This window comes from Takifugu rubripes, chromosome 1 (assembly GCF_901000725.2).
Source record: "Takifugu rubripes chromosome 1, fTakRub1.2, whole genome shotgun sequence".
Lineage (NCBI taxonomy): Eukaryota > Metazoa > Chordata > Actinopteri > Tetraodontiformes > Tetraodontidae > Takifugu > Takifugu rubripes.
The window spans coordinates 7,571,903-7,598,489 of record NC_042285.1 but is presented as its reverse complement, the minus strand read 5'-3'; the positions used below and the strand labels follow the sequence as shown (position 1 = coordinate 7,598,489).

General features: G+C 41.4%; 1 protein-coding gene across 7 annotated transcripts in view; it reads right to left on the bottom strand.

The window, feature by feature from the left end:
* Nucleotides 1-5,923: 5,923 nt before the first annotated feature.
* The window catches only part of LOC101072745 (protein shisa-6-like), a 79,314-nt gene continuing 58,650 nt past the window's right edge, over nucleotides 5,924-26,587 (bottom strand). The window contains exons 5-9 of one of the 7 annotated variants that reach the window (XM_029834834.1): nucleotides 17,503-17,565; nucleotides 16,339-16,359; nucleotides 13,367-13,519; nucleotides 10,209-10,312; nucleotides 5,924-8,358 (exon numbers count right to left, since the gene is read on the bottom strand). In XM_029834834.1, coding sequence (XP_029690694.1) covers nucleotides 7,519-8,358; nucleotides 10,209-10,312; nucleotides 13,367-13,519; nucleotides 16,339-16,359; nucleotides 17,503-17,565 — 1,181 coding nt within the window. In that variant the 3' untranslated portion in view covers nucleotides 5,924-7,518. The remainder of the gene's footprint in view (nucleotides 8,359-10,208; nucleotides 10,313-13,366; nucleotides 13,520-16,338; nucleotides 16,360-17,502; nucleotides 17,566-26,587) is intronic. The other 6 variants (XM_029834837.1, XM_029834847.1, XM_029834841.1 and 3 more) reach the window with 6 other exon arrangements.

Below are 26,587 nucleotides of genomic sequence, written 5' to 3'. Positions count from 1 at the left end.
AATATTTCAACGTCAGAATAACCGCTGCTCTCGAGATCATGGTTGCATTAAAAGTGGAAGAGCAAGGTAATGAAATACATTGTTGAAGAACCATGTCTATTATGAAATGTGCAGAGACAGATTGAAAGCAGCTGACTATTATTTGGAAATCCAGGTTCACCTCTCTCTCTTCTTCCCCGACTTGATTTGCTGAACTTGTGTCCAGCCATTGTAGCCATCTTGCATCTCAGATGCTCTCTCTCTTTCTCTCACCACAGATTCCTTTTGATTTCTGATTCATATTTTGACTTAAATGTTGATGATGGAGATGATAAGTGTAAATTGGAAAGCCAAATGTATTTTGCATTTCCCTTTCCATTATTTCTCCTTGATGTCCAATGGTGGTGGAGCACAATGCTATTGTTTGCAATGTAGATTGTCATGAATTTAAGGGAGGGCTGAAATTGCACTGACCAGAATTAAAGACAAAAGAATTAAGGTGTCAGACTGAAGTAGTGCCCAGGCCACCAGTTGTGCCATAGATCATGGTGACAGCGGCAGTTAAAGATACGGTCTGGCTGTTCCTTTAGATAAGGCCTAAGAAAAGAAAAGCATTATTTATTTGAACAACTTTTTTTTCTCTTTTTTAAACCTGGCAAACTAACCAGATTATACATTAAATATACTAGCCTCACTCACCAGCAGTAATAATTTAACATCATTTCAGGATCCAGCTAACTGGAAATTAAGAAGTTCCACTTCTATTCATGTCTCGAACCTTTTCTGTGCGGTTTCACTTCACATTTGGCAGAATAGATTGCAGCCTTCAATGTTGACTACCTCTTGTTTTGTGCAATTATTCATTTAAAAAATGAATTAAGATCAGAGGGTAGCTTTTGAAAAATAAAATTATGATGAATTATTCTTATTTACGTCATAATTACTCTTATTTAGGTTATACTGGAACATCAATCTAAAATCCTATTATATATGTAAGATACCCACCCACCCCCCAAAAAAATCAGCAAACTGAATCAGTTGCTGGCAAACTGGATTATTTATGTTATTTTCTAGTTTTATCTAATTTATTATTTGATTAATTACAGTTTGGTTAATTACAGTTACAGTCAGCAGTCGTGTGTGTGTGTGTGTGTGTGTGTGTGTGTGTGTGTGTGTGTGTGTGTGTGTGTGTGTGTTCAATTATTTGTAAAAAACGTTAGCCTAATTGGAGCTGACAACAGTTGCTCATTGAAATACGATCAAGCTATATTTGAAGTAATATAATCGATAAAAATTGTTTTGTTACGTTTCTTAACTGCTTTATCACTTTTGGAGTCATGAGGAAGGTGCTGGAGCCTATCCTGGCTGCAAAGGCAGGGCATACCCCTGGATGAGTCGCCAAATCATCGCAAGGCGACTCCCCCTACGACCAGAACACCTTTCATGTTTTGGAAAGTGCTCCACTGTGAACCCTCCACAACTCAGTCGAGTCCCCAACAGACTGACCTACCACAGCCCAGATAAAACTGTAGGAATAAAAATAAAACATTTTGTCTCAGATGAATAAATATATATTTAAACAATCTATAAATATATAAATATTTATAAATATAATATATTTATAAATATAATATAAATAAATATATATTTAAACAATCTATAAAAGGAAAATAATAATAGAAATGCTTGCTTGTTGCTTTCTCATAAAGATCCATCCATCCATCCATCCTCTACCGCTTATCCGGGGTCGGGTCGCAGGGGCAGCAGCCTAAGCAGAGAGGCCCAGACTTCCTTCTCCCCAGCTACTTCTTCAGCTCATCCGGGGGGATCCCCAGGCATTCCCAGACCAGTCGAGAGACATAGTCTCTCCAACGTGTCCTGGGTCTTCCCAGGGGCCTCCCACCGGAGGGACATGCCCTGAACACCTCACCAGGGAGGCGTCCAGGGGGCATCCTAACTAGATGCCCAAGCCACCTCATCTGGCTCCTCTCAACGCGGAGGAGCAGCGGCTCTTCTGTGAGCTCCTCCCGGATGGCAGAGCTTCTCACCCTATCTTTAAGGGAGAGCCCAGCCACCCTACGGAGGAAGCTCATTTTGGCCGCTTGTACCTGTGATCTTGTTCTTTCGGTCATTACCCAAAGCTCATGACCATAGGTGAGGGTAGGAATTAAGATCGGTAAATCGGGAGCTTCGCCACAACAACCACCACAACGGACCGGTGCAGAGTCCGCATTGCGGCTGGCGCCGCACCGATCCGCCGGTCGATCTCCTGCTCCATTCTTCCCTCACTCGTGAACAAGACCCCGAGGTACTTGAACTCCTCCACTTGGGGCAGGATCTCCTCCTTGACCTTTTTCCGGTTGAGAACCATGGCCTTGGATTTGGAGGTGCTGCTTCTCATCCCGACCGCTTCACACGTGGTGGCGAACTGATCCAGTGATCGTTGGAGGTCACGGGCCGATGACGCCAACAGGACCACATCCTGAGGTCACCAAACCGGACCCCCTCAATACCATGACTGTCCACAAAACACACGTGGACTGGTTGGGAAAACTCCCATGCACCCTCGAAGCCTCGAAGGGGGGTGGGGGGGAAGCAGAAAAACTACACAAGAATCAGCATAACTAGTCTGCTTGATGAGGAGGAGGAAAGGAGAGGAGAGGAGAGGAAAACCATGACCCAGTGGGGTGACAGAGGCCTGTCAGGTGATCATGTTTCCGGACCCCGGCAGCCTTGGCCTATAACAGCACAGCTAAGATGTTAACCTAATGATTAGATGACCCCCTAAGTATGATAATTTGTCTGTCTATAATAGTAACTGGAACTACAGAATTAGTAACAATAAGCTTTTTCAAAGAGGTATCAGATCAGAGTCTGATCTTAAAAGTAGCGATGGAGTCAGCCTCCCGTACCTGGACAGGAAGCTGGTTCCATAGCAGGGGGGCCTGGTAGCTAAATGCTCGGCCCCCCATTCTACTCCTAGAAACTCTGGGAACCACAAGTAGACCAGCATTCTGAGAGCGGAGCGGTCTATTGGGCTGATAAGGTATCACTAGCTCCTCCAGGTAGGATGGAGCTAGGCCTCTGAGGACCTTGTAGGTCAAAAGAAGGATTTAAAAATTATTCTAAATTTAACAGGCAGCCAATGAAGAGACACCATTACAGGAGTTATGTGATCTCTTTTGTCAATACCTGTCAGAACTCTGGCTGCAGCATTTTGGATCAGCTGGAGGCTTATTAAAGAGTTGTTTGGACACCCTGATAATAAAGAATTACAATAGTCCAGCCTTGAAGTAACAGATGCATGGACTAACTTTTCAGCATCATGCTGCGTCAGTAGTTTTCTAATCTTTGTGATGTTCCTCAGGTTAAAAAAGGCACTTCTAGAGACTAATTTAATGTGTGAGTTGAAGGAGAGATTTTGATCAAAAGTTACTCCTAGATTCCTCACAGAGAGACTAGATGTTAATGAGATACCATCTAGAGTGATCATGTGATCTAATCTATCCCTGAGAGGTTCAGGACCAGGACTTTGTGCAGGCTCTGAGCCTGAAGAACGGACAATTTCCTGTGTTTCCTTGTCTGCCTGAGTTCCTGTTTGCCCATGTGTTAATAAAAGTCATTACCACGGTCCAGCTTTCCAGAGTGCTGCATTTGGGTCCAAACTGCACCCGTCACACCAGGACTTTATGACAGGTCTGACGCTTCACTAACTTCTCTGTCTCCTCTGGTTTCATGGATAAATAAAGCTGAGTGTCATCAGCATAACAATGAAAATTTATCCCATGCTGTCGAATAATGTTCCCTCAGGGAAGCATGTACAAGGTGAAAAGGATTGGTCCAAGTAGAGAACCTTGTGGAACTCCATGGCTAACCCTACTGTATGAAGAGGGAACACCATGGACATGAGCAAACTGGTATCTATCAGATAAATATAATCTAAACCAGTCTAGTGCTGTCCCTTTAATCCCAATCACATGTTCCAGTCTCTGTAACAGGATGCTGTGATCAACTGTATCAAAAGCAGCACTGAGGTCCAGCAGAACCAGCATAGAATCCAGTCCACGATCTGAAGCTATAAGAAGATCATTACTAACTTTAAGAAGTGCTGTTTCTGTGCTGTGATGAGCTCTAAAGCCTGACTGAAACATCTCAAACCGGCTGTTTTTCTGCAGGTAACTGATTCCAGTAACTGAGTCACCACAACCTTCTCAAGAATTTTAGAGATAAAAGGAAGGTTGGATATTGGCCTGTAATTTGCGAAGACATCAGGATCCAGTGATGGTTTTTTTAACCAATGGCTTAATCACTGCCACCTTGTAGGACCGGGCTACATAACCTGTCACTAAAGAACAAGTGATCTGGTCCAGGATAGAACTGCCTATCATTGGTAAAACATCCTTCAACAGGTGTGTTGGGATGGGATCTAAAAGACACATAGTGGTCTTGGATTTCTGAATTAGCGATGTCACCTCTGAAAAATATATAGGGGTGAATGAGTTTAAGGGCTCGTTGGAGACCCTGTATGTTCCCACAGTCAGCACATCTGGTGATGGTCCAGTTCTTGGGATGGCCTGGTTAGCTTTTTCTCTGATAGCTAGAACTTTATCAGTGAAGAAGCTCATGAAGTCTTCACCACTAAGGGAAGAAGGGATACGTGGATCTAAAATACTGTGACTCTTGGTTAATTTGGCCATACTGCTGAAAAGAAACCTGGATTTGTTCTTGTGTTCTTCAATTAAAGAAGAAAAATAAGCTGTTCTAGCCTTACGGAGGGCCTTTTTGTAAACTAATAGACAGTCTTTCCAGGCTACATGATAGCTATCTATTTTACAAGAATGCCACTTCCTTTCTAGTCTTCTGCTTGAGGGTCCTAATGTGTGAATTATACCACGGGGCACACCTCCTCTGATTTACTATTTTCTTTTTCTGGGGGGCAACAGAATCAAACGTGATTCTCAGTGAGGTTGCTACACCTTCAGCAATCGAGTCAACCTCAGCATAAAGATTTCATGTATGTTAATCTCAACTAATTAGCTTTCTAAGTGTTAGAGTCATTATTAATAAAGTTATCTCTTATTTGCTTTTACCTTGTTATATTCTTTATTCTTGTTATATTGTTTCTCATTACTTAATGTTTCTTATTATTTGTTAATGCTTAATGTTCATGATGCTTGATGTGTAAGCTCGCACCCCTTTGTTCAAGGACAACCGGAATGCAACTGCTGTAAGGAGTATTAGGAAGTGACATTGACTGGAGATAGTGCTGCAGAGCATGACACGGGAGGGGCAGGAGGATTTCTTCTTTTATGTATCTGTTATGGAAGAACGTGCTGGATGCGAGCCAAGTTAATTAAATCAGTGAAGACCTACTCATATACTCACCATTATGGTTTACAGTCTTTGCTTTGTATGGGATCTGCTATCTTGTGTTTCCCCCTCCCTTTAGGTACGTTTGAATTCTGTGTAACTAGGGACCTCTTATCTCAATAAAAGAAGGATGGCAGAAGATGTGCCTCAGGGCGTGTTGGAGATCTGTAACTGAACACATCTCTCCGTCCTCCTTGCTGCAAGTAAAACTTAAGGCTGTTGCCTAATTTGTTTCTCGTATGTTTTAGGTCGTTCAAATTTAACACTAAGTAATAAACATACTGCATTCATCCAAACACGTCTTTGTATTTGATGGGGAATGTATGCTGGTCACGTGATTTGGTTTGTTGGAGGCAAGTTCATTTGTGGCAGAAATATGGTATTATCAGCAGTTGTGATTGAACAAGGAAACCCTGCTTCGCACTGTGTGAAATACTCACAACTTGCCAACAAAAACTTTGAAAAATTCCCTCAGGATATGACTGCTGCTATGATCCAATAGAAAGGCAGCATGAAATAATGCTGGTGCTGGGCAACTGAGGTGAAACAAGTATGATTCAGTGAAACATAGATGAGTATGTCGATGACATTTATTCGCACACAAAAACACTGATTCCAAAAAATACCAATAAGTGTTTCGAAAAATATGGATGGTTTATTTAATCTTTCTACAACAACCATTAAAATCCATCTCCATGGTACCCAAATCCTCTGAAATCAATGGATCACAGTCTACATCAAAGTATGAACAGCTGAATATCTCTTGTCACAGCACATTCATTCACTTCTTCTACAATTTGGCAAAGATACACATAGTATGTTATTAATTGATCCTGTCATATACTTGGTTACGTGGGTTTCTAATCTGAAATCACAAAACAGCGATGAATCATATTTGTTTTTGAAGAATCTACTGAAAACAGACAATCTATTACAAAGTCCATCCAGTACAGGTTTGTCCAGAATACTGCTGCTAGAATAGCTTATTTACAATCATCTACTTGAAACATAATAAACCGCCATTGCTTTAGAAAGAAAAAAGTTATCCAGCACTATTAAAAAATAAACTAATAAGAAAACAAAATTTTATTAATTGTGCTTTATAACCCACAAAATCACTTTGAATAAATGGAACATTTGTCAGAGGTACCTGGTAGAAGTGCTAATAACATCCATTTCTGATTGAGATTATCTGAGATTATCTAGAACTATGACTAAAATAGGGTAAGTCACAAAAACAAAATCTTTCTATATATAAATAAGTATGTATATTATATATATATGTATAAATAAGTGTGTGTCTATAAATAAATAAACAAACAAACAAATAAATAATAAGTTATTACAGGCTCATCTACAGTGACGTAGGGGTACCCACATAACGTGATCGTGCTGATTTTGCCCCGATTTTGTCCCTTACCAACCAAGGACAGAAAACGCCAAGTTATCTAAAGATTATCCTTTGGTCTGACGTTTGTTATGAGTGAATTTATTGCTGTTTTCAAGATTTTATCCTTTTTATTTTATTTTAAAGATAGTCCCATGACCTGCCTTCTTCCACGCCCTCCACGTGGTGTATTTTCCAGTTTTCACTGTTTTGTTCTTTATTTCTGCTAGATTACATGTGATCATGTGAGCACACCACACACAGTATGGTCAAAACTTTTTGCCTCATTTTTTTATGTGAATGTGTAGGGTCTCTACCCGATAAAAAATCTCTTAAGATTTTTTTTTTAAAATCCTTATGTGTGTACCCCACTTTAGTTCATTGCCTGTCTCAAAAGCAGTCGCTCTCCGTGTTCATCCATGCAAAGCCCTTTGAAATTTCACCAGAAAAGGTCATAGAAGAGATTTGTTGGATAAAGGTTTTAGTAATAAAGGCTTGAACCGACATAATCAGTGTTTGGTCACTGTGCAGAATCAGGGACAAGGCAATAAATGAACAAGATATCCTAGACAGTGGAACAAGAATCTAACTGGAAAATGTTATCTTCATCCATCTGCCACCCTCTCTGGCATTGGATCTACCAGGTCCCATGTATGCAGTGTACAGTGTAGCTCATTGTTCCGGTCTCTTAGAGTAAGTTGGTAGATGTTTTGTGGTCCTTTGCAGAAACCTCATTCAACATATCTCTTCTTCATGTGCAGTTAAACTAGTTGTGAATGCCATTACACAGTCACCTCAGTCTTGCTACCTGTACGGTAGTGCTGTGGCTGTGGTTGCTGCTGCTGCTGGTGTTGTGGGATATAGTGGAGTTGTTCTACAGTGTGAGTCCGTCTGGAGGCAAATGCCTGCCTCTTAGAAGATGTCTGGTTCATTACTAAAGTGTTGGAGTGTGCAGTTCCTCCTGCTCCCTGTGCCCCACCAGTACCATTGTTAGATGCACTGGGATGTGAGTGCATTTTGGTCATCTTATAGCGGTCCATAAGTGGTGTTGTTGGTATGAACACATCTGTGTGAGAGATGGCACGGGACATTGATAAGTCACTGCCGTAAAACCCACCAGAGATGCTGCTCACCTTGCCACGCTTAATCGACATTAATTTGTCTGGCGAGAGCAGGGGATCCTGGGATAAGAGGTGGTCTTGAGAGTAGAGGCGTTCTTGTGAAAAGAGGCGTTCTTGAGAGTAATGGCGGTCTTTTGAATAAAGGTGATCTTGGGACAACAGGCGGTCTTTGGAAAACATGCGGTCCTTGGAGCAGAGGCGTTCTTGGGAAGTATGACGGTCCTGTGGAAGAAGATGCTCCTGGGATCGAAGACGTTCTGCAGATAGGAGCTGTTCATCAGACAGGATCCTGCCTCCATATGGTGACATCCCATTGGAGGACATGCTGTATTCCTGCTGTGGGGCCCTCTGAGGGGACAAGACACGGTCTTGGGACATGGCCCGCTGAACTCGACGAGGCCTCTGCCTTTGCTGCAACTGCTGCTGTGAGGATTTTGATGAGGTTGGAGTTGGGGAGATAGAGGACTGCAGGGCCTGACTCTGGTGCTGCTGCTCTCGATGCTGTTGAGCAAAAGATAGAGCTTTTAATCACAAGCTGAGGTTTAAAAAAACACAAAATTCATCTATCAGACTAGTTATGCTGATTCCTGTGTAGTTTTTCTGCTTCTTTTTCCTCCCCCCCTCTATTTGTTTACAGGTATTGCCGCCTTCGGAGCTGCATGATGACCTCCGGCCCCGCTGACCCGTTGTATAGTGTATTTTTGTGTGTGTTTCTGTGCTCTGTGCTCTGTGCTCTGTGCTCTGTGCCTCTCCTCTCCTCTCCTCTCCTCTCCTCTCCTCTCCTCTCCTCTCCTCTCCTCTCCTCTCCTCTCCTCTCCTCTCCTCTCCTCTCCTCTCCTCTCCTCTCCTCTCCTCTCCTCTCCTCTCCTCTCCTCTCCTCTCCTCTCCTCTCCTCTCTCTTTACCCAGCCGGCCATCAGCAGGAGGGTCCCCCTACATGAGCCTGGTCCTGCTCAAGGTTTTCCTTGCCACTGTTGCTTGTCTGGGGTTAGGCCCTGGGATTCTGGAAAGTGCCTTGAAACAATTTTGATTGTATAAGATGCTATATAAATAAAGATTGATTTGATTTGATTTGATTTGATCTATGTTTAGCCACAGCAGGACAATTGATTCTCTGTTTGCTTGTTTCTTTTGTGCATCTGACAAGCTAAAGTTTGTCATCAAGCTCATTTTAATGTTATACCCTAATTAAAGACAAGCTCAAGTCAGGCACATTTCAACTGACAAAACAGACATAATTTCAGTTGACAAAATAGAGGATAAGTCTGGCACAGAGTATTTTGTGTAAATGGTGATATACTTTTAATGAGCTCAATGGTTGGATAGAGCTAACAACCCCACCAATAAATTTAATAGCATTCAGAGAATTAACCCAAAAAAAACAATAGACAAATGCTTGCCTGAGAGTAGGCAATAATAACGTCATTTAATTCATTACTGTTCCCTTTGATGAAACTGAAATGTAGCCATTAGAAAACAAGAAAAAGTAAACCCCAAAGATTGCTTTCATTGTTCGGAGTGCATTCAATCATTTTATCTTGAAGAGACTGCTCTCAAAATTCTATCAGCATGTCTCTTGTCTAACCAGGATTAAAATCCTGTTCCAGGCAAAGACAAAGACATGGTGTTTTTTTCTTTTTTTTGTCTTTACAGCATATCACACCCATAAATGCAACATTTTCCCATCCTTATTTATGAAATATGAGATTTTTTTAAACTGTGGTTTCTATTGTTGACCAAAGATCATTTTGCCATCTGAAACGTATGTGGCAGAGCACTATGACTTGACTATAAGTGCCACTCTTTGCCGCTACGGTCTTGGCTCTATACTCAGCTGCTAGCCCTGTTGAAATACCAAAAGATGTGGACAGAGGCCATGTGCTGAGCAGCTGGTTGGCGTTTTAATGGACATTTTCGATTTGTCTGTAGGCCAAGCAGCTGCGCCAAAATGCATTAAGCCACCTCCATCGTGCCTGCCCAAAGTTAAAGGCTAAATGGATATGAGCCTGCGGTGCTCATACCCTTTTTTCAGTGAGTGTTTAGAGTAGCCCTAATCCTGAAATCTCTGAAAATGAAGCTATTGTAAAGGATACAGTATTCACAATACTGATCTCTATTCTCTCATGCATTAATAAGAACCCTCATATTGCAAAAGAGCTAAATGAGGGAAAAAAGCTCCATCTTCTAAAACCATATGCGGCTGAGATAAAGTTAAAAAAATAGGAAATCCTAAACAATAACTCAGAGAAAACACATTAATTGGCACAAAAATAGCACAAGCATGGTAGAAAGAGCCATAAGAAATAATGGCTTGAATGTCTGCACCATTTAAAAAAGCCCTTGTGTGCCCACCTGCTCTTGACTGATCTTGAGAACATGGAGGGGAAGAGTGCCTCTTGCTGCCAGGTCAGGCAGATGGCGTTTACGAGTGTAGTAGTCTTCAACTTCTTTATCTGCTGCAGGGGAAAATGGGAATAAAAAAAATGAGTTAAGAACAGGGTTCAGATGGCAAAAGCAAAAGAGAAAAGGGTAGGTGTTTGAATGCTTGGGTTGAAATCAAGTAGTATTGGGGAAATTTGAGCAGAAATCAGAGAAAAGTGTTTATGCTACCATCTGTGCTTCACCTTTACAAGCTCAAGGAGGAATAGAAAACGACGAAGGAATTACATTTGAAGTGTAGTACATGCTTGACACAACATCCTCATATCCAAGGTTCATCTGGGATTCTACAGGCATGTCTGGCTGTTTGGGCAAACTTTTGAAAGGTCGTAGACTGTGCCGACATACTGTATATACCATAGACAGATGAAGGGAAGCACACAGGCATCTCATACACAGGCGTCAATCTTTTCTTATTTGTGATTCACAACATGCATTTAGAGGTATTTCCTAACACAAAAATACACAAAAAAAATGTCCACAGTTCAGACTTGACTGTAGCAAAAAGGTGCATAGAGACCTATAACAACAGAATGACACACAGCAAGGTTTACAAAAACTATCAAGATCATTAGTTGTTACAACACATTAACAAAGGAAACATTCATTGGTATATTAGTAGAAAGATGTGATGTTTACACATCATGCTATCATAAATGACTCTAAAGTTATTAAAATGGAAGAAATAGGCTATAGAGAGCGGGTGTCTCCATCTTTTTCAGTGTTCATGCCACTTTTCACGATCACACCCAAACTCCCCATAATGCTCACTAAAAAATATTATGAGAGATAATAAAAACAAAATGTTTCTTTCTTAAGCACAATAGTCTTCCAAATCTGGATAGGGTGCCATAGACTCATCCACCATATTACCTTGGAATGAAACAAATAACTCAGGAGTCATGTCATTTAGCCTGACACACGTGTGCTGTCAGGTTGTCAGGCTAGGTGCTTTGCTTCAGTTTGAAACCAATTAGCATTAATGGGCAGCAGCATTCTTCTTTTTTACTGTGTCAACAATGAAAAGCCAGCACAACCTGTCATGATATGTGTGCAGACACTAGTTGAGCAGCGAAAACAATGCAGCGTATTTTTGCTGTTTACTTACAACAAGTAATTTGTTTTGGAAGAATAAAAGAAAGTTGGTAGGACTGAAGTACACTGCCTGAGGAAATCCCTCCATTTTAACAAGATATCTTTTTTGTGGGCTAATGGATTTGACAAGATTTATTTCATTTAGTTGTGTTTTATCTCCTCTCAGGAAATACTACTGGTATGTTCTGGCAGTCCTGTTACATACATTTGCATGGCTTTTATTTATAAGGACAAGTAAAATATCGTGCAAGCCTGTTCCAGTTTGAAATGGTGCCCAGCAGCTACACGACAACACCGAGTGAGCACTGATGGGATGAGTTGTAGATCGTCAGCCTTCATTCGGAGCTGCGAGGCAGTAGTAAGTGGCAGTCATGATGAAATTTCACAAGCCTTAGAGGGACATTGGCATCCTGCTTGGAATGAGACCTCATTACACAGCAGAAATCCAGTGTAGCACTATGAAATCAATACCAAGCAAGGCCAAGTATCAGAAACTGCTACTATGACCAAAAAAAAAGTCACAACCAAGATTTAAATACTGCATTGATAATTATATTTCAGCTAGAAACAACTTATATAACTCTCAAGTGATGCAATAAGGGGCTTCTCATTTCTAAAAAAAATCCATGTTGAAAGACATACAGTATCTTGTGGTCTTTCAAGTGGAAAAAAATGTTAATCTTGTTCGGGAAAGGTCCAATCATTGGCATGCATCAAACATGGGAAAATCAAAAGAGGTCGCACAAGCTATTAAATTTGGGTTAAGAACTATCCAACGCACTTATTAAATCCTGAAGGATAGTGGGAAAACATTTGCGTTTGAGGAAGAAATGTGGTCGGACCGTGATCCCTTAAATTTTGGGTAAAATCAAATCTTGGAAAAATAACCATTTAACTCAGTATTACGTTCATAGTGAACCAGTATTTCCACATGCACTATGCAAAGGGAAATCAAGGAATTTGAACTGAACAGCCTTAAGAAAACCACTAATCAATGAGGTTAATAGGGACATTATGTGCCCAATGAATGAAGTCATTTGACTACCCGGATACAATGAATGACCAGATTATTCCACCAAAGGATTTTTTTCTTCCCTAATTGGAACGGGCATTTTCAAGGTGACAATGCCAGAATTCATAATTCTCACAGATTGATTTAGGAATCTTGAGACATCATTTTCCCACATGGATTGGCTACCTTCTTGCCCTGACCTTCACCCTATGAGATGTGATGGAGCACAGCACAGTGGTCCAACTCTCCCGACATCAATACAAGATCTTGGTGGAAAATTAATGTAGCACTTCAGAGAAATAATTCTCATGACATTGTTGAAGAAGAAGGTGTTCTGACAGTAGGCGAAGGTGCTAGAACACCTTCAAAGCACTGCCGAAACCACAAATGCTCACATGTGGCCCAGTGATGAACTGGCATCTCATCCAGGGGTGGACCCTGCCTTCGCCCATATGTGTCCTCTACCCATGACCCCGAAAGGGATAAAGTGGTCAAGAAGACGAGACAGGACATTGCAGAAGCTTATCAAACCATTGCCACGGGCAATGCATACGCACCAAGAGAAATATTGCAGCATGATCTTAAAGTTTTTGCTTATGGGACGTCATAAACAATGACATATTAAATATTTGTGCTACAGTAACTGGTATACATTTCACTGTATTAAGAGAAGGTATGGAAAAATCATTATTGCATTTGAAAATAAACATATATCATATAGTATATGTGGTATCGATGAGAGTATTTTATGACCTTGCAGGTTGTCATCATGACAATCTCGCAGACAAAAGCGCCAATCCTGTTATTTTTTATCTTAATTCTATTTTAATTTAAAGCACTTTCTGATTTTTGGTAGATACCTATAACCTATAACTATATGCAAATATAACACAGTATTTCTTTTTATGCGGGACGAAGAGGCTGTTGACCAACTCTTGCATTACAGCTGCAAATATGGACCTACTGAGCTTCTTCAAGGATGAGAATCGGCTGAGGTCAGCTTTGATGGCCACCTCATAGGAAGGTGGCAGGTGCGACAGGCTCTGGAAGGAGCGCGATAAAGACAGGTCATATGGCTCCGTCTGTGACGTCAGGATGCTGCTTATCCGATTGTTTTCTGGAGACATATACATACGTACATATACAGACACAGACAAGGAAAGAAAAAGAAAAGTAGGCAAGCTATCTTAAAAAAAAAAGAAAATCCAGCATCATCATGGAACACCACCTGCTGAGACTGACTTATCAGGAGGATGGAGGCAGGCCTGAGTGTAAGTGTCATGAGTACTTCTCATTTGGTAGAAAAAAACAAATGGCTGAAAAAACTTGATTATTGTAGCTGAGGCCATAGCTTGGATACACCAGTATTTCTTAGGGGTGAAATAATTGTACATATAAAAATGTTGTTAAATGGTTCAATTATTACATGTAACTTTGATTTCATGGTTTTATACTGTATATGCCTTTAAGGAATCACATTACATTATTGTACATCATTAATCTCGTAATTTTAGCTTGTTTTGTTTCCTAGCTGTCAACTCCCCATGTGGTGGTTTAACCGACAGCCAGCGCAAGTGATCATTGCTGATACCTGAATGTAAAAGATTACGGAAATTTTACGAATTAACAAATATGATGTAATTAAACAGGCAGTTTAAAACCAAAATTCCAAATTTATTGGGGACTGGTGTTGTGCCATTAGACATTCTGAGGAGTGATATGATGTGAAACATTTACTCTCATGAAAATTTAGGTTATAGACAACACAAATATAGTAATTAAAAGTATAAAATGAAATACTACAAGATACAGTTTCTTCTTTAGACTGTTTTTTTTTAGAATTTGATTTTAATTTAATTCAAAAGCTTAAGAAAGTAAACAAATATTACAGTGTTCCATCTTTAAATTTATTTTAAAAGCTTTGTTACTGTTTGTCTCTATAGATTCACAGTCTGAGTAACTATAGCCCTATATATAACTACTACTATTTTCCGGACTATAAGTCACACTTTTTTTCATAGTTTATCAGGGGGTGCGACTTGTACTCCGGAGCAACTAATATGTTAAATAAATACATTATTACAGAATTTCACATGTTCGTTATTTTAACATTGACAACCACAAGGGGCGCTCTAGGCATGTGTATCTGAAGAACGAGTTCCTTCAGCAACCCAGAAGAAGAAGTGGTGCTTCGTCTATGGAGTTAGACTTCATTGTTTGGTGAACTTGCTCGGATGTTCTTTATGCTATAGTTATCTGAATAACTGTTAATATGTTACGTTAACAAAGCAGACACGTACTCAGTTCGTTGTGGGTCATGTAGCTGAATTTGTTACATTAGCATACCGTAACCCTATTGCTAATCCATGCTAATGGTTTGCTAATTGCCTTTCAAGATGAAATGTATGTTCTTGGTCTCGGATTTTATCAAATCAATTTTCCACCAAAATGCGACTTATAGTCCAGTCTATTTTTCTTCTTTATTATGCATTTTTTGGCTAGTGCGACTTAAACTCGGGAGCGACATATAGTCCAGAAAATACGGTATATGAATGTTGCCTTTAAAAAACTGTGGTCTGAATAGCAACAATCAGTTTTGTCCTTTCCCCCCCTCTTTTTTTTTTTAACTAAACATAAATATTCAAGATATGTTAGTCTTTTGAAGTTCTAGGCATTAAGGAGTGCAAGCATATCTAAACCTCCAGCTTGCTGGTGGCAGCAATCAGGGAGCAAAGCCAACACATCACATCAGTGAACTGAATGGGTGGACTTGACAGGTGACATTGTGGTCTGACGAGACAGAAAACTAATGGGCTAGAAAGAGAAAAACCAAAAGAGGAGAGAACAGAGCAGAACACAATGTGTTCTGGTGACCCCTGTATGTGAGTGCAGTGATGTGATCTGGGGCAGAGCGGGGAGCAGAGCTTGGACTGGCTATCGCTGATGTGATGCAATATGATGCCAAGAAGATGCAAGGGGGTGGGGTGTCTGAACCAAAGGTCCATTTTATGCTCACCATTGTTCTTTATCACTCTTTCCCACACATGTTCTGGCTCAGTGTGTCAAATTCATTGCTGTCTTCACACTGCCAATCAGCCATGCTGCCACCCCCTCACTCTTTATTTCTTACTTGTCCAGTGCTCTTGCTCTAATTTTTCTTCTCACCCTCCCTCCCAAGTGAGCTGTGTGTCTGTCACGCAGTACAGAGCAGTGGGCATGGGTGTGATTTCCAACAAACCTCCAATTAATAGATAAGAATACATATTTAGTAGCTGCTGCAGGATGGTGAGAGGGTGGCAGAGATATGAAAATCTAGAAGAAAATAAAATAGAGTTTCGTACAGTATGGACAGAAAATGGTATGGAGGTAATTAAGTGGCAGCAACAGGGCCAGGTAACAGCAGGGGTTCCTGAAAGGAAGAACTTTGGCACATTGAGTAGACTGCTACACTGCAATGGGGAAAATCGACACAGACTGTGGCATGCTGCTGTTTATTTTACAGCTTCAGCACAATGAAGAAAACAAGTCACACCTGATTCAAACAGTCTTTCAGCATATTTTAGAGTCAATAATGACCCATATATCAAATATTTTTTATCTCCTTAACAAAGATTAAGACAGCTTGAACTTTTTTTTTAGATTATTCAGCTACTGAGGGACATTGAAAAGGGTCACTCAAGGACATTGACTGGACTGAGACATTGTTGGTTGTGGTTGAAACATTCTTTTCAAATGAAAAAGCATTCTAATGAGAATTTTGGTCCATGTGATGTCCCAGACTTTGGAAAGGTTAAAAAAATAGCAATCAGTCTTCACAAATGCTACTTAAATCAGGTCTGAAATAGAAATAAATACACATGTACAGGTTGGTATCTGATGTGTGCATACACATATATGTGTAAGAAATGAGGTTTTCCACTAAATCAAATGACTTACCACGCCTCAATGAACGGGGAGCTACCAAACCAGGGTGAAACAAAGATTTCAGAAACATGTTAATGATGGGAAAAAAATGGAATAAAGACATATGCTACTCCATATTCTTCTCTCTGAAAAGAATTCATATTAAATCATTTTTTATTTCCAGATGCATCACATGCATCAGTGTATTTTTACAGATGTATTTCCTGGCAAATGCACCAAGGCACAGTCTACTCAGAAAACACACCACAGGATGAAGTCTGAAATTTCTGTGTTACATGTGTTGTTGCAAATGGATTTTTCATGTTTTCCATAGATCTCCAAGGCCTTTCTCCACTGTTGCATTTGCAGCAGGATGGAAAAACAGTGAGAGAGAGAGAGAATGAGAGAGAGAGCATTCTGGTTGGAGAATTGTATCACAGTTTTGGACTGCCTGAGAGAAAATTAGACCTTTTCCACAATTGTAATGTAAATAAACAGAAGACTGATCAATTAAAGAGATCAGAATGATGTAATATCATCACTATCTTTCTGCTCCCCACCTCCCTTCATTATCCATTTGCTTATCTTCATATGAGGGGAAGTTATTAACATTTGCTTGGTAAAAAAAATACATAACATTGTGGGTTACAAATGCTGTGTCAACCAATGAATGACAGAATGACCTCAACAGAACATTAAGGTGATTCACAGCAATTTTGCTCCCACAGTGAAGGGGTGGAAAGAGGTAGATAGTGGGATAGATAGAGAGAGCATGGAATGTGACATTTCTGTGACTCGGTTTTCAACAAACCGAGTCACAGCATGTAGCATGGGGCATGAACTGATATATGATGTATTATATTAAAAAGTCTCTCTTTGTTGCCATGCCTTTGTGTGTCATAAGAGGTAGATAGTGGGATAGATAGAGAGAGCATGGAATGTGACATTTCTGTGACTCGGTTTTCAACAAACCGAGTCACAGCATGTAGCATGGGGCATGAACTGATATATGATGTATTATATTAAAAAGTCTCTCTTTGTTGCCATGCCTTTGTGTGTCATATTTCAATATGTGGCTATTACCCTCCTGCAGAAAAATGAACTTTTCTTTTCTACTCAGTTATTTAGTGATTTCTGGCTTTAATGGCCTCCAATCAACACTATGAAATCCTTTTCCTCCCCATCTCATTATCTTACCATTCTTAGGTGTGCGTGTAGGGCTACCTAAAGCCACATGGTTATAGTTGTGCAGATGGGTACCTGAAATGACAAAAGGAACGAAACTCTTTTTAATGTCCATGAGAAAACCAAAAAGCTTGTAGCAATGTAAGAGGGGAATTAAAGAGATAATTAATGCAACATTTTTGTAAATGAGTTACAGGTGGTAGATAACATGTGTGATCATATGTAACAAAAAGAACAACTTTATATTTTATTCTTTTATATGAAATTTCAAGTAACATTGTGTAGCATATTATTTAGTTGTGTGAAATATCTCTTTAATTTCTTTGAATAAAGCTAGAATAAACAGAAATGAGAATGGTTGAAAGTACAGGAGGTAGACTGAACTATAACCTTTCTGCAAAAAATGTTACAACAGATCAAACTGAATCCATAAAACCATGTACTACAGCAGAAGTCTCAAAAAGGGTGAAAAACATAACAGAGGGAAAAACAAGCCCACACAAATTATTTATCAAATCCCGTCCTGGAACACGCAGGACCTTTCTATTCATCACAATCTGCATTATGTAATTTAACAAGTCTACTCAGAGCACATATCATAAAGACCTCCATCACAAACACGTATACCCGCTCACACATGCACATATACAAACACACAGCGTCTCTGGTCACTGCAGTATTTTCTGGGGTACTCTGGCCACGGCAGGATGATCTAATCAGCAGAAACAGCCTCAGCCAATTGTCCACTTATTCTACAGCCCAGGAAGGTTTGTAGCTGACAGGGAATGTCATACTGAAATGCAATGTTCAGCTGGGCACCAGTGTGGAGGTGCTTTAATTGAAGGCCTTTCCTGAAGCCATTATAATAAGGAAGGTGATAAATGATAGTGGTATGCTGGACTGCAGGTGTATTGGTTTAAAGGTGCTTACACATGAGGATGAGACATTTGCTGGTGCTACATGTTAATTTTCTGTTTAAAAATGCAGTGGAGTCAAACGGTTGAACCTTCCATCCACATCAGCCACAGGAGCGAAGGAGTAGAGGGGGTTCTGACACTCTGATTATGGATTTTAATATTTATGTGAGTGATAGAGAGGGATGCTGTGGGTCTTTCTTTTCATATAAATACTTTATAGAGCTCCAAGCAGATCAGTGAATCATCTGAGACTATGCTTGGAATACATCCAATACATTACACTGAAAATCCACGTCTACTTAGCTACTCTATGATGTTACGAGAAGAAAATAAGTTACAGCCAGACAGAGATATCAAATTCGTTTATATGAGCTATGGGGGTCCTACCCAACGGGACATTTTTACCAGAAAGGTATTATTCCCATGCATCTAGTTGAAATTCATACAATAATTTAAGCATTTTCTGTAAATACCCAAAGCACTAATTTTTATATCTAAATTTAGTATAAGCAACCCAATACCATTCATTTATTAAGCACTTTTTTCAACTACCTTGAAAGCAAATTGGTGAATTTGCTCATATGGAATGAAAATGACACTTAATAACAACACAAGATTACTAGGATTATAAGATGGTAAACCATGGAAATCATCACTAGATGATTGATTGTTTGCTTAAAATGATAAAGAGAATCATTTTAATTTAGCTGCAGCTTGAAAGTGTTTTTTGCTATTCAAATGAAGAATTTATCAAGGTGGCACAGAACCAAACACAGATAGTGTTGTAAATTTAGTAGCTAAAATAAGATAATTTTAAAAAGTGTAAATGTCCAATAGGAAAAGATGACGTTTGTGAATTGCAATGGTCTTTCATTTAATAATTCTACCTTTTCCGTAATTGTCAATCGAATCCCAAATTGATTGACATGAAGATGAATAACCCTCAGTCTTTTGCTTGTGTAAATATTTTCTTGGGATGTGTTATTAAGGATTCTTTCTGTACTTTACAGTTTTATTATGTAACAGAATTGACCACACACGTCTTTGTTTTAATGTTCAATTAGAAAGCCCAGACAGAGACCAGTGTCACACAATGTACATTATAACATAAAGCTTTTCATCAAAGTCTGCTGCTGCCCAAGCAAAGTTCATTCTGAGGCAACAGAAGACATGTGCTGGGCTGAAAGGCCAATAAGAGGACACAAAAGACTAAAGGTTCATTAAAAACCTTGCTGTCAGTGTTTAGTTTTGTAACCTGGGGCCAATTAGCCATTTTCAGAAAGACTCCAAGCAAGACCTGCTCTTTAGCTTGAAGAGTTAGAGCAGAGGTTTCTTATCGGCCCTGAACACACGATGCCTTCTTGCCCACCTCTTTAAGCTGGCATGACAAAAAAAATTCCCCCATGTGGGAAGTTACCATAAAGCTGCTGCAAAGAAAAAGCATCACTGAATAAGAAAACATACAACAGAGCCCGATCAGACTGCTACTAAAAAGTAGCTCCTATAAAATCACAAATCATTTGACTGACATGTCCCCCTGGTTCTACAGCTTAAGTGCAAATTAGATGGATTATTCTCTGTCAACAGCCAAGATGAAACAACCTTGAAACCTGAGCCAAGGTAATTTATCATTTATACTGTTTACTGTAGTCACATACAAAGTGGTATCTGGGGGAAAAAAATCATTTTCTTTTTGCACTCAGGTTCAATAAGCAAAGCAGCATCATGACAGTCAGCTCTCTAGATAAGACTTTTGTTATTAGTAAGAAGATAGATAGGTGCAATGATGAGACAAATGGACACTAATTGTAAAAGTTAAACAAGTGAGTAGATTCCAATTGTGAGCTACCTCATCAAAGTCAAGCGAGGCCAATGCAACTACTACAAGGTCATAATAAAATTAGACAAGTGAAACCAAAAACAAATGATTTTCAAAGATATCTCTACCTCTACAGACTTTAATGACTAATTTATCTGTGGCAAACGGTTATACTTTCAGAGCAGTGATGTTTAGCTCCGACCTTAGCTGAGAACTAGTCAATATGGGAAAATTAATTTTAAATATATCAAGTTAAATGTCTTATTTAGAGTTGAGGAAAACCAAAAACTGTTGCCCAAGCAGTACCCCTTCAGCCACAGGTGCAGCTGGCGAAGGCGGCTGGTGATGACGTCACCGTAGCGAGGTGGGGGAAGCGGGCCGGAGATAATTAGCTGCTTCCCCGTGTCCAGCAGACGGTCCACCAGGGAGATGAAGTCCTGCTTCAGAACCTCCGACTGCTGAAATTTGAGGTCGTTGATGCCGGCTTCCAGAACCAGCGTGGAGGCCGAGGGGTACTGTGCACTCAGCTGCAGGGCCGAGGATGTAACCTCCGCAACACGGGCACCGGGGTGACAGAAGGTCCGGCCATCGTGCACCGCCACATGCCTGACCATTGAGGTCCCGACCACCAGCACCGTGGGGGTGCGCTGCACCTGAGTGGCCGCCTCTGATCGTCTGGAGGTGCGGCGGTGGCGGCGAGGAGCCTGGGGATGGTGGCGCCGGGTCGTGGCTGCTCCTGACCAGGATGGTAGCGGAGGGCCATGTCGAGCGAGCTGACCCTGGTTCCTCGTCTGGTGAGAGCCAGCTGGACGGACAGGACCAGGAGGCGAACTGGAAGAAGCGCCCACGGGAGGGAAGTCCTGCAGGCTTAGGATATCGTACCTGTTATCCAGTGGCAGATACGGGGGCGGAGGAGGGGGAGATGGATGAGCCCCAGTGCCCCTGGCCACCACCGACCAGGGTTCCCTTGGTTTGAGCGGTGTTGAGCTCACTAGGGCTCCTGCTCCGTCCCTGGCGATGAAACCCTGCGATTCCGTGGAGCGGAGGAAGGAGGTGGAATGAGCCGCTCCTTTGGGCATGGCTCCCTGGCGGTGCCGGCGGGACTCCGCCGGTGCTGTAGCTGGAATTTCAGCGTTGATGGCCCCGGTCCATGGCAGGGTGGTGTCATTCGTGGCCGTTGTGCTCCGGTCACCAGCGCCGGATGCCTTCAGGAGGGCGATTTGTTTCACCTGGGACATAGCAACAGTGGAGAGGTCCAGCAGGTCGACCCGCAGACCCTGTCCCTCGGACCTCAAACGGGCGATATGTTTCTCCTGGGTCGAGGCGACAGCAGATGACTCGAGTATGAATTTGTCCCTCTCCTTGAGTTCGGACTGGAGCTCTCCCTCAGTTTGGAGAATGTGGGGAGGCAGGACTCACACACCGCCATCATGCCTGCAGCCTGAGCCGGGGGACAGCCACACTAGGCACCGTGCCAGCACACGGAGGTGAGTCCAGGTTAGCACCGTGCTAGCAGCGGGCAGGTGACTCCGCGAGATCGATAAAACTTAAAATTTTAAGATCCTCCGCACCGGTGTCTGCTCTTCAAAGTGATCTGTGTTCCGTGTAAAATGTTAACTCACGGTCTGATGTTTTTGATGTTCCTCCTGTCGGACGCGATGTTAGCAACTGGAATGTGTTTCTTCTCTTTGAAGACGTTTCACCTTCTATCCAGAAGGCTCCTTCAGCTCTGAACTCGACCGAGCTTGAAAATATAGCCCCTGTGGACCATTGGCATGTTAATGATCTGAGTGGTCACCTGAGAGTCGTTGACAGGGTTGTTGGTAGGGTCGTTCACCTGGTTTCGGTTGATGTGTCTCCCCTTTGTCTGCTGGCTCACTTGGTGGTGAGTCACCAGGTCTCCTGGAATGGTGTGAATGTTTGGTTTGTTGTTGGAAGGAGTGGAGGATTGCATTGTACGTGGGTGATAGGAAGTGCCTCAGCCCACCACCTCTGTTTAAGGATGGTTTTTCTAATTTGACATGGATAGCTTCCTTGACACCCCTCTCAAACCAGCGGTCTTCTCTGGCCAGTACCTGTACTTGGCTGTCCTCGAAGGAGTGCCCGCTCTCCTTTAGGTGTAAGTGGACTGCTGAGTCCTGACCTGAAGAGGTGGCACGTCTGTGTTGTGCCATTCTTCTTTGGAGAGGTTGTTTGGGTTCCCCAATGTACAGTTCCTTGCATTCCTCCTGGCACTGTACAGCATAAACAACATTACATTATTTGTGTCTTGGTGTCTTGTCCTTCGGGTGTACCAGTCTCTGTCTGAAAGTATTGCTTGGTTTGAACTGAACTGGTATGTTGTATTTCTGGAGGATCCTCCTAAACTTCTCAGAGACCCCGGACAGATAGGGGATCGAAATGCTGTGGTGTTTGTTTCTCTCCTCTTCTTTGGGGGGTCTCGTTTTCTTGAGGACTTGGTGAAGGCCCAGTCTGGGTAGCCACATGTTTTGAGAGCTGTCTTAATGTGGTCCTGTTCCTTCCTGCCTTGGGATGTGGTGGGTATTTCTTTGGCCCAGTGTTAGAGGGTTTTGATCACTCCCAACTTGTGTTCCAGTGGGTGGTGAGAGTCAAACTGGAGGTATTGGTCGGTATGTTTAGGTTTTCTGTAGACTTCGATGGTGAGGTTTCTGTCCTCAGTGATCTTGACTACAGTCCAGACTGTTTCCTTTTACATCTTCGTGAGATGGTGATTACAGTTCACAAAAACTCAAGTGGAAGATGTTAAGGTTCTGAGCCACTTGCTGTGGATTGATGGATGGCAAACACAAGAAAATCACAAGAAACCACATTATTACCAAGAATGATGGCTTCAGCATTGTGCAACTGAGCTGCTTCTCTTCAGCCCTGTAGGACTTGTTGGACATGAATATTTACAATAAAACGAAAAAAAACCCTTGGGGACAATCTGGAAGACAACAGCAATTTTGGGAGAAGAAAAAAAAAATCAGCAAAACAATGGCTGTTAATGTGGAAAACCACTCAGGTGTGTAAAGCTGATTGAGACTTGGACTCAAGGCTGTAACAATAGTACATCTGATAATTTCTGACTAAATACTAAATATATCTGGATATCACAAGGTCAAATGGTTCTAAAGGACCAGCACAGACCTCTCGATAAAGTTCCCAAAAACCAAGCATTTAAGAGCATTGAAGCCAATGAACTGCTCTAAAAATGAAGATGTTCAAGAAAACATTCACTGCACAAAAACGGGCTCAACATAATGGAAACCCTAAAGGCTCGGTATTTCATTAGAATGTGAGGGGGGGAGGTTTAAGTCAGTAAAGAAAGGGAATAGAAATATGGTGGATAGCAGATAAATCCAGACACAAAGCAGATAAGAGGGGGAAAAATGGATGTGCCTGGGAGAGGGATAAAAAATGGAACATGGGCTAATGATCACAAGGCAACTTTTCACCCCTAAATTATCCCCACCAACCCAGAATTATTTGCTGCGCATTGTTCTGCTCTCTTTATGACATCCTGACAGCCTGGCTGTTGCTTGTGCCCTGCCAAGGGGCAATACAGGACTTATGAAAGGCCCAGAAGAGCTGGTGGCTCCATGGCGATCAGAGAGTGCATATATGCTTATGTATAAAATGTGCCTGACAGATATGAATGTGGATGTTCTGCCTGCTGATATAGCTGCCTCTCTACCCTGCTTCAGCAGTGCAGGAGAGGGAAGCCATGGTGGGATTGGCATTTAACAACTGATAAAAAGTGTTAACATTTAATCTCTAAATGTTAACTGTCATAATAGCTCCATTTCAGTCAGCTATGGACAAAACTGTAGGGATAAGGAGTTTCTACATCTGGATTCATTCTACTGGCTGAGCAAGAGGCTTACTCTGATCCAGTTACACTCTTTGTGATAATTCTTGTGTTCTATATTCATTTCTGTGTTAATTTTTAACTCAGCAGATACCCCAAGTCAAGTGTTTGCATCCACTCTCCCTTCACAGGGCGGGTGCTGGAGACAATCCCTTAGAACACTCGGTACTTTGCTCACAGATATCTCGCCAGTGCTCTGAAGATATCCTGGCACCTCTCCCCGCTAACAGAGCACGTTCCATGTTTTGTTTGTCTTGAACAACGAACCCTCCAATTTTCAGACCAGTTACATGTATGTATGTATGTATGTATGTATGTATGTATGTATGTATGTATGTATGTATGTATGTATGTATGTATGTATGTATGTATGTATGTATGTATGTATGTATGTATGTCTGTCTGTCTGTCTGTCTGTCTGTCTGTCTTCCTTATATATGGGTCTAAACATAGTGATTGTCTCTATTTGAATACAACTTTTTCCATTATTGTTCACTCATCACACTGAGAATAAACCAATAATCTAAACAATCTGCACTGCATGGTGTAAAGACTGGGTGGTATAAGGATTTTTTATAGAGTTTAGAAAGTATTTTTTCAGTCAGTTAGTACAAATGAAAATTATGTTCAGAGCAATGAACCAAGTAGTTAGCAGACATAACAAAAAAAAATAAGAATGAAAACAACAGAAAACCCTTGGCAAAACTGTATGCAACCACATGAAGCCAATAAAGTAAAGGTGAATTTGAAGAACTGCACTAGGAACCCAATCTGACAAGCAATAACACAGGGGTAATTCAAAACTACTGAAGCATTACACTCACTCCTACACCTCTCCTAACTTCATAAATAAAGACTATTTCTAGAATCAAAAGCATTTTACAACAGAAATGCATGCATTAGAAGCCACAGTTTTCTTATTAGGAGTATAAATTGATTTTTTTTAAGTTCAGACATTTATTTTTTATTTTCTTTTAATCTGCTTGCAGGTGAACATGGATGAAGCTACAAAACTGGATGTCTTTCACTTTTGTTAAACTGCATACATTTATTTTTTTCCCCTTAATGCCCTGAACAGCAGCTGATTGGTTTGATGATTTACTGATTTATTAACTTTATTTATAATTCACACATCCAGCCAGCACCACATTCAACATTCTACTGACTCGACATTAAAGTTCAACTGCAGTCCATATTATTTATCTCAATGAGCCTGCATTAGCCAGCATGAGTTCATGCCAATGTGCCTGTGAGCACGGCCCCAAATCGCCAAATGCTCAGAGCATCTGTCGAGAGCACCTTACAGCTCTCGATGATTGCATATATATTCTATGTTAATTTATTTCTTGTGTGTAATGACGCATGTGAGTAATTCATAGATTTAATAATAAAATATTTAATTTTATCAATATTTAAGATTAATAAAGATTAAGTATTCATATATTTGGCATTATATTGGTCGCACATATGCATTTAAAAGTAAAACATGCTAGAATAGTTTTTTTTATAGAGTCAGAAATTTGGTTGTGTTTCTTTTGATGGAGATATTCTATGAAAAAGGATTTATGTTTAAATGAAAGAGTTTTATACAATACTTTTTTATACAATACTGTTTTATTGTTGAGAATAATTTATGAAATTTCTCAATAGCCCCTCCTGGGCTACCACCTTATCGTGGTGGAGGGGTTTGCGTGTCACAATGATCCTAGGAGCTCAGTTGTCTGGGGCTTTATGCCCCTGGTAGGGCCACCCAGGTCCAACAGGTCCTAGGTGAGGGACCAGACAAAGCATAGCCCAAGACCCCCTAATGATGAGAAAGATTATTAGTCCCAAGTTTTCCTTGCCCAGATGCGGGTCACCGGGGACCCCTCATGGGGCACGTTGGCGAGCGCCTGGTGGCCGGACCTCTGCCCATGGAGTCCGGCCGGGCACAACCCGAAGAGGTAACATGGGATCCCCTTCCCGTGGGCTCACCACCTGCAGGAGGGGCCAAGGGGGTCGGGTGCATTGGGTGTTGGGTAGCGGCTGAAGGCAGGGACCTTGGCGGTCTGATCTCCGGCTACATAAACTGGCTCTAGGGACATGGAATGTCACCTCTCTGGTGGGAAAGAAGCCTGAGCTGGTGCGCGAGGTTGAGAAGTTCCGACTAGATATAGTCAGCCTCACCTTGACGCACAGCAAGGGCTCTGGAACCAGTCTTCTCAAGAGGGGTTGGACTCTCTATCACTCTGGAGTTGCCGATGGTGAGAGGCGATGGGCAGGAGTGGCAATTCTCATTGCTCCCTAGCTCAGTGCCTGTATGTTGGAGTTTACCCCAGTGAATGAGAGGCCTCCCTTTGCCTTCAGATGGGGGGATGAACCCTGACTGTTCTCCAAACAGCTGTTCAGCGTATCCACCGTTTTTGGAGTCCTTAGAGGGAGAGCGCTCATTCTGGGGGCTGGAGAGCGCTCATTCTGGGGGCTCCCTCGTCCTCCTCGGTGACTTCAATG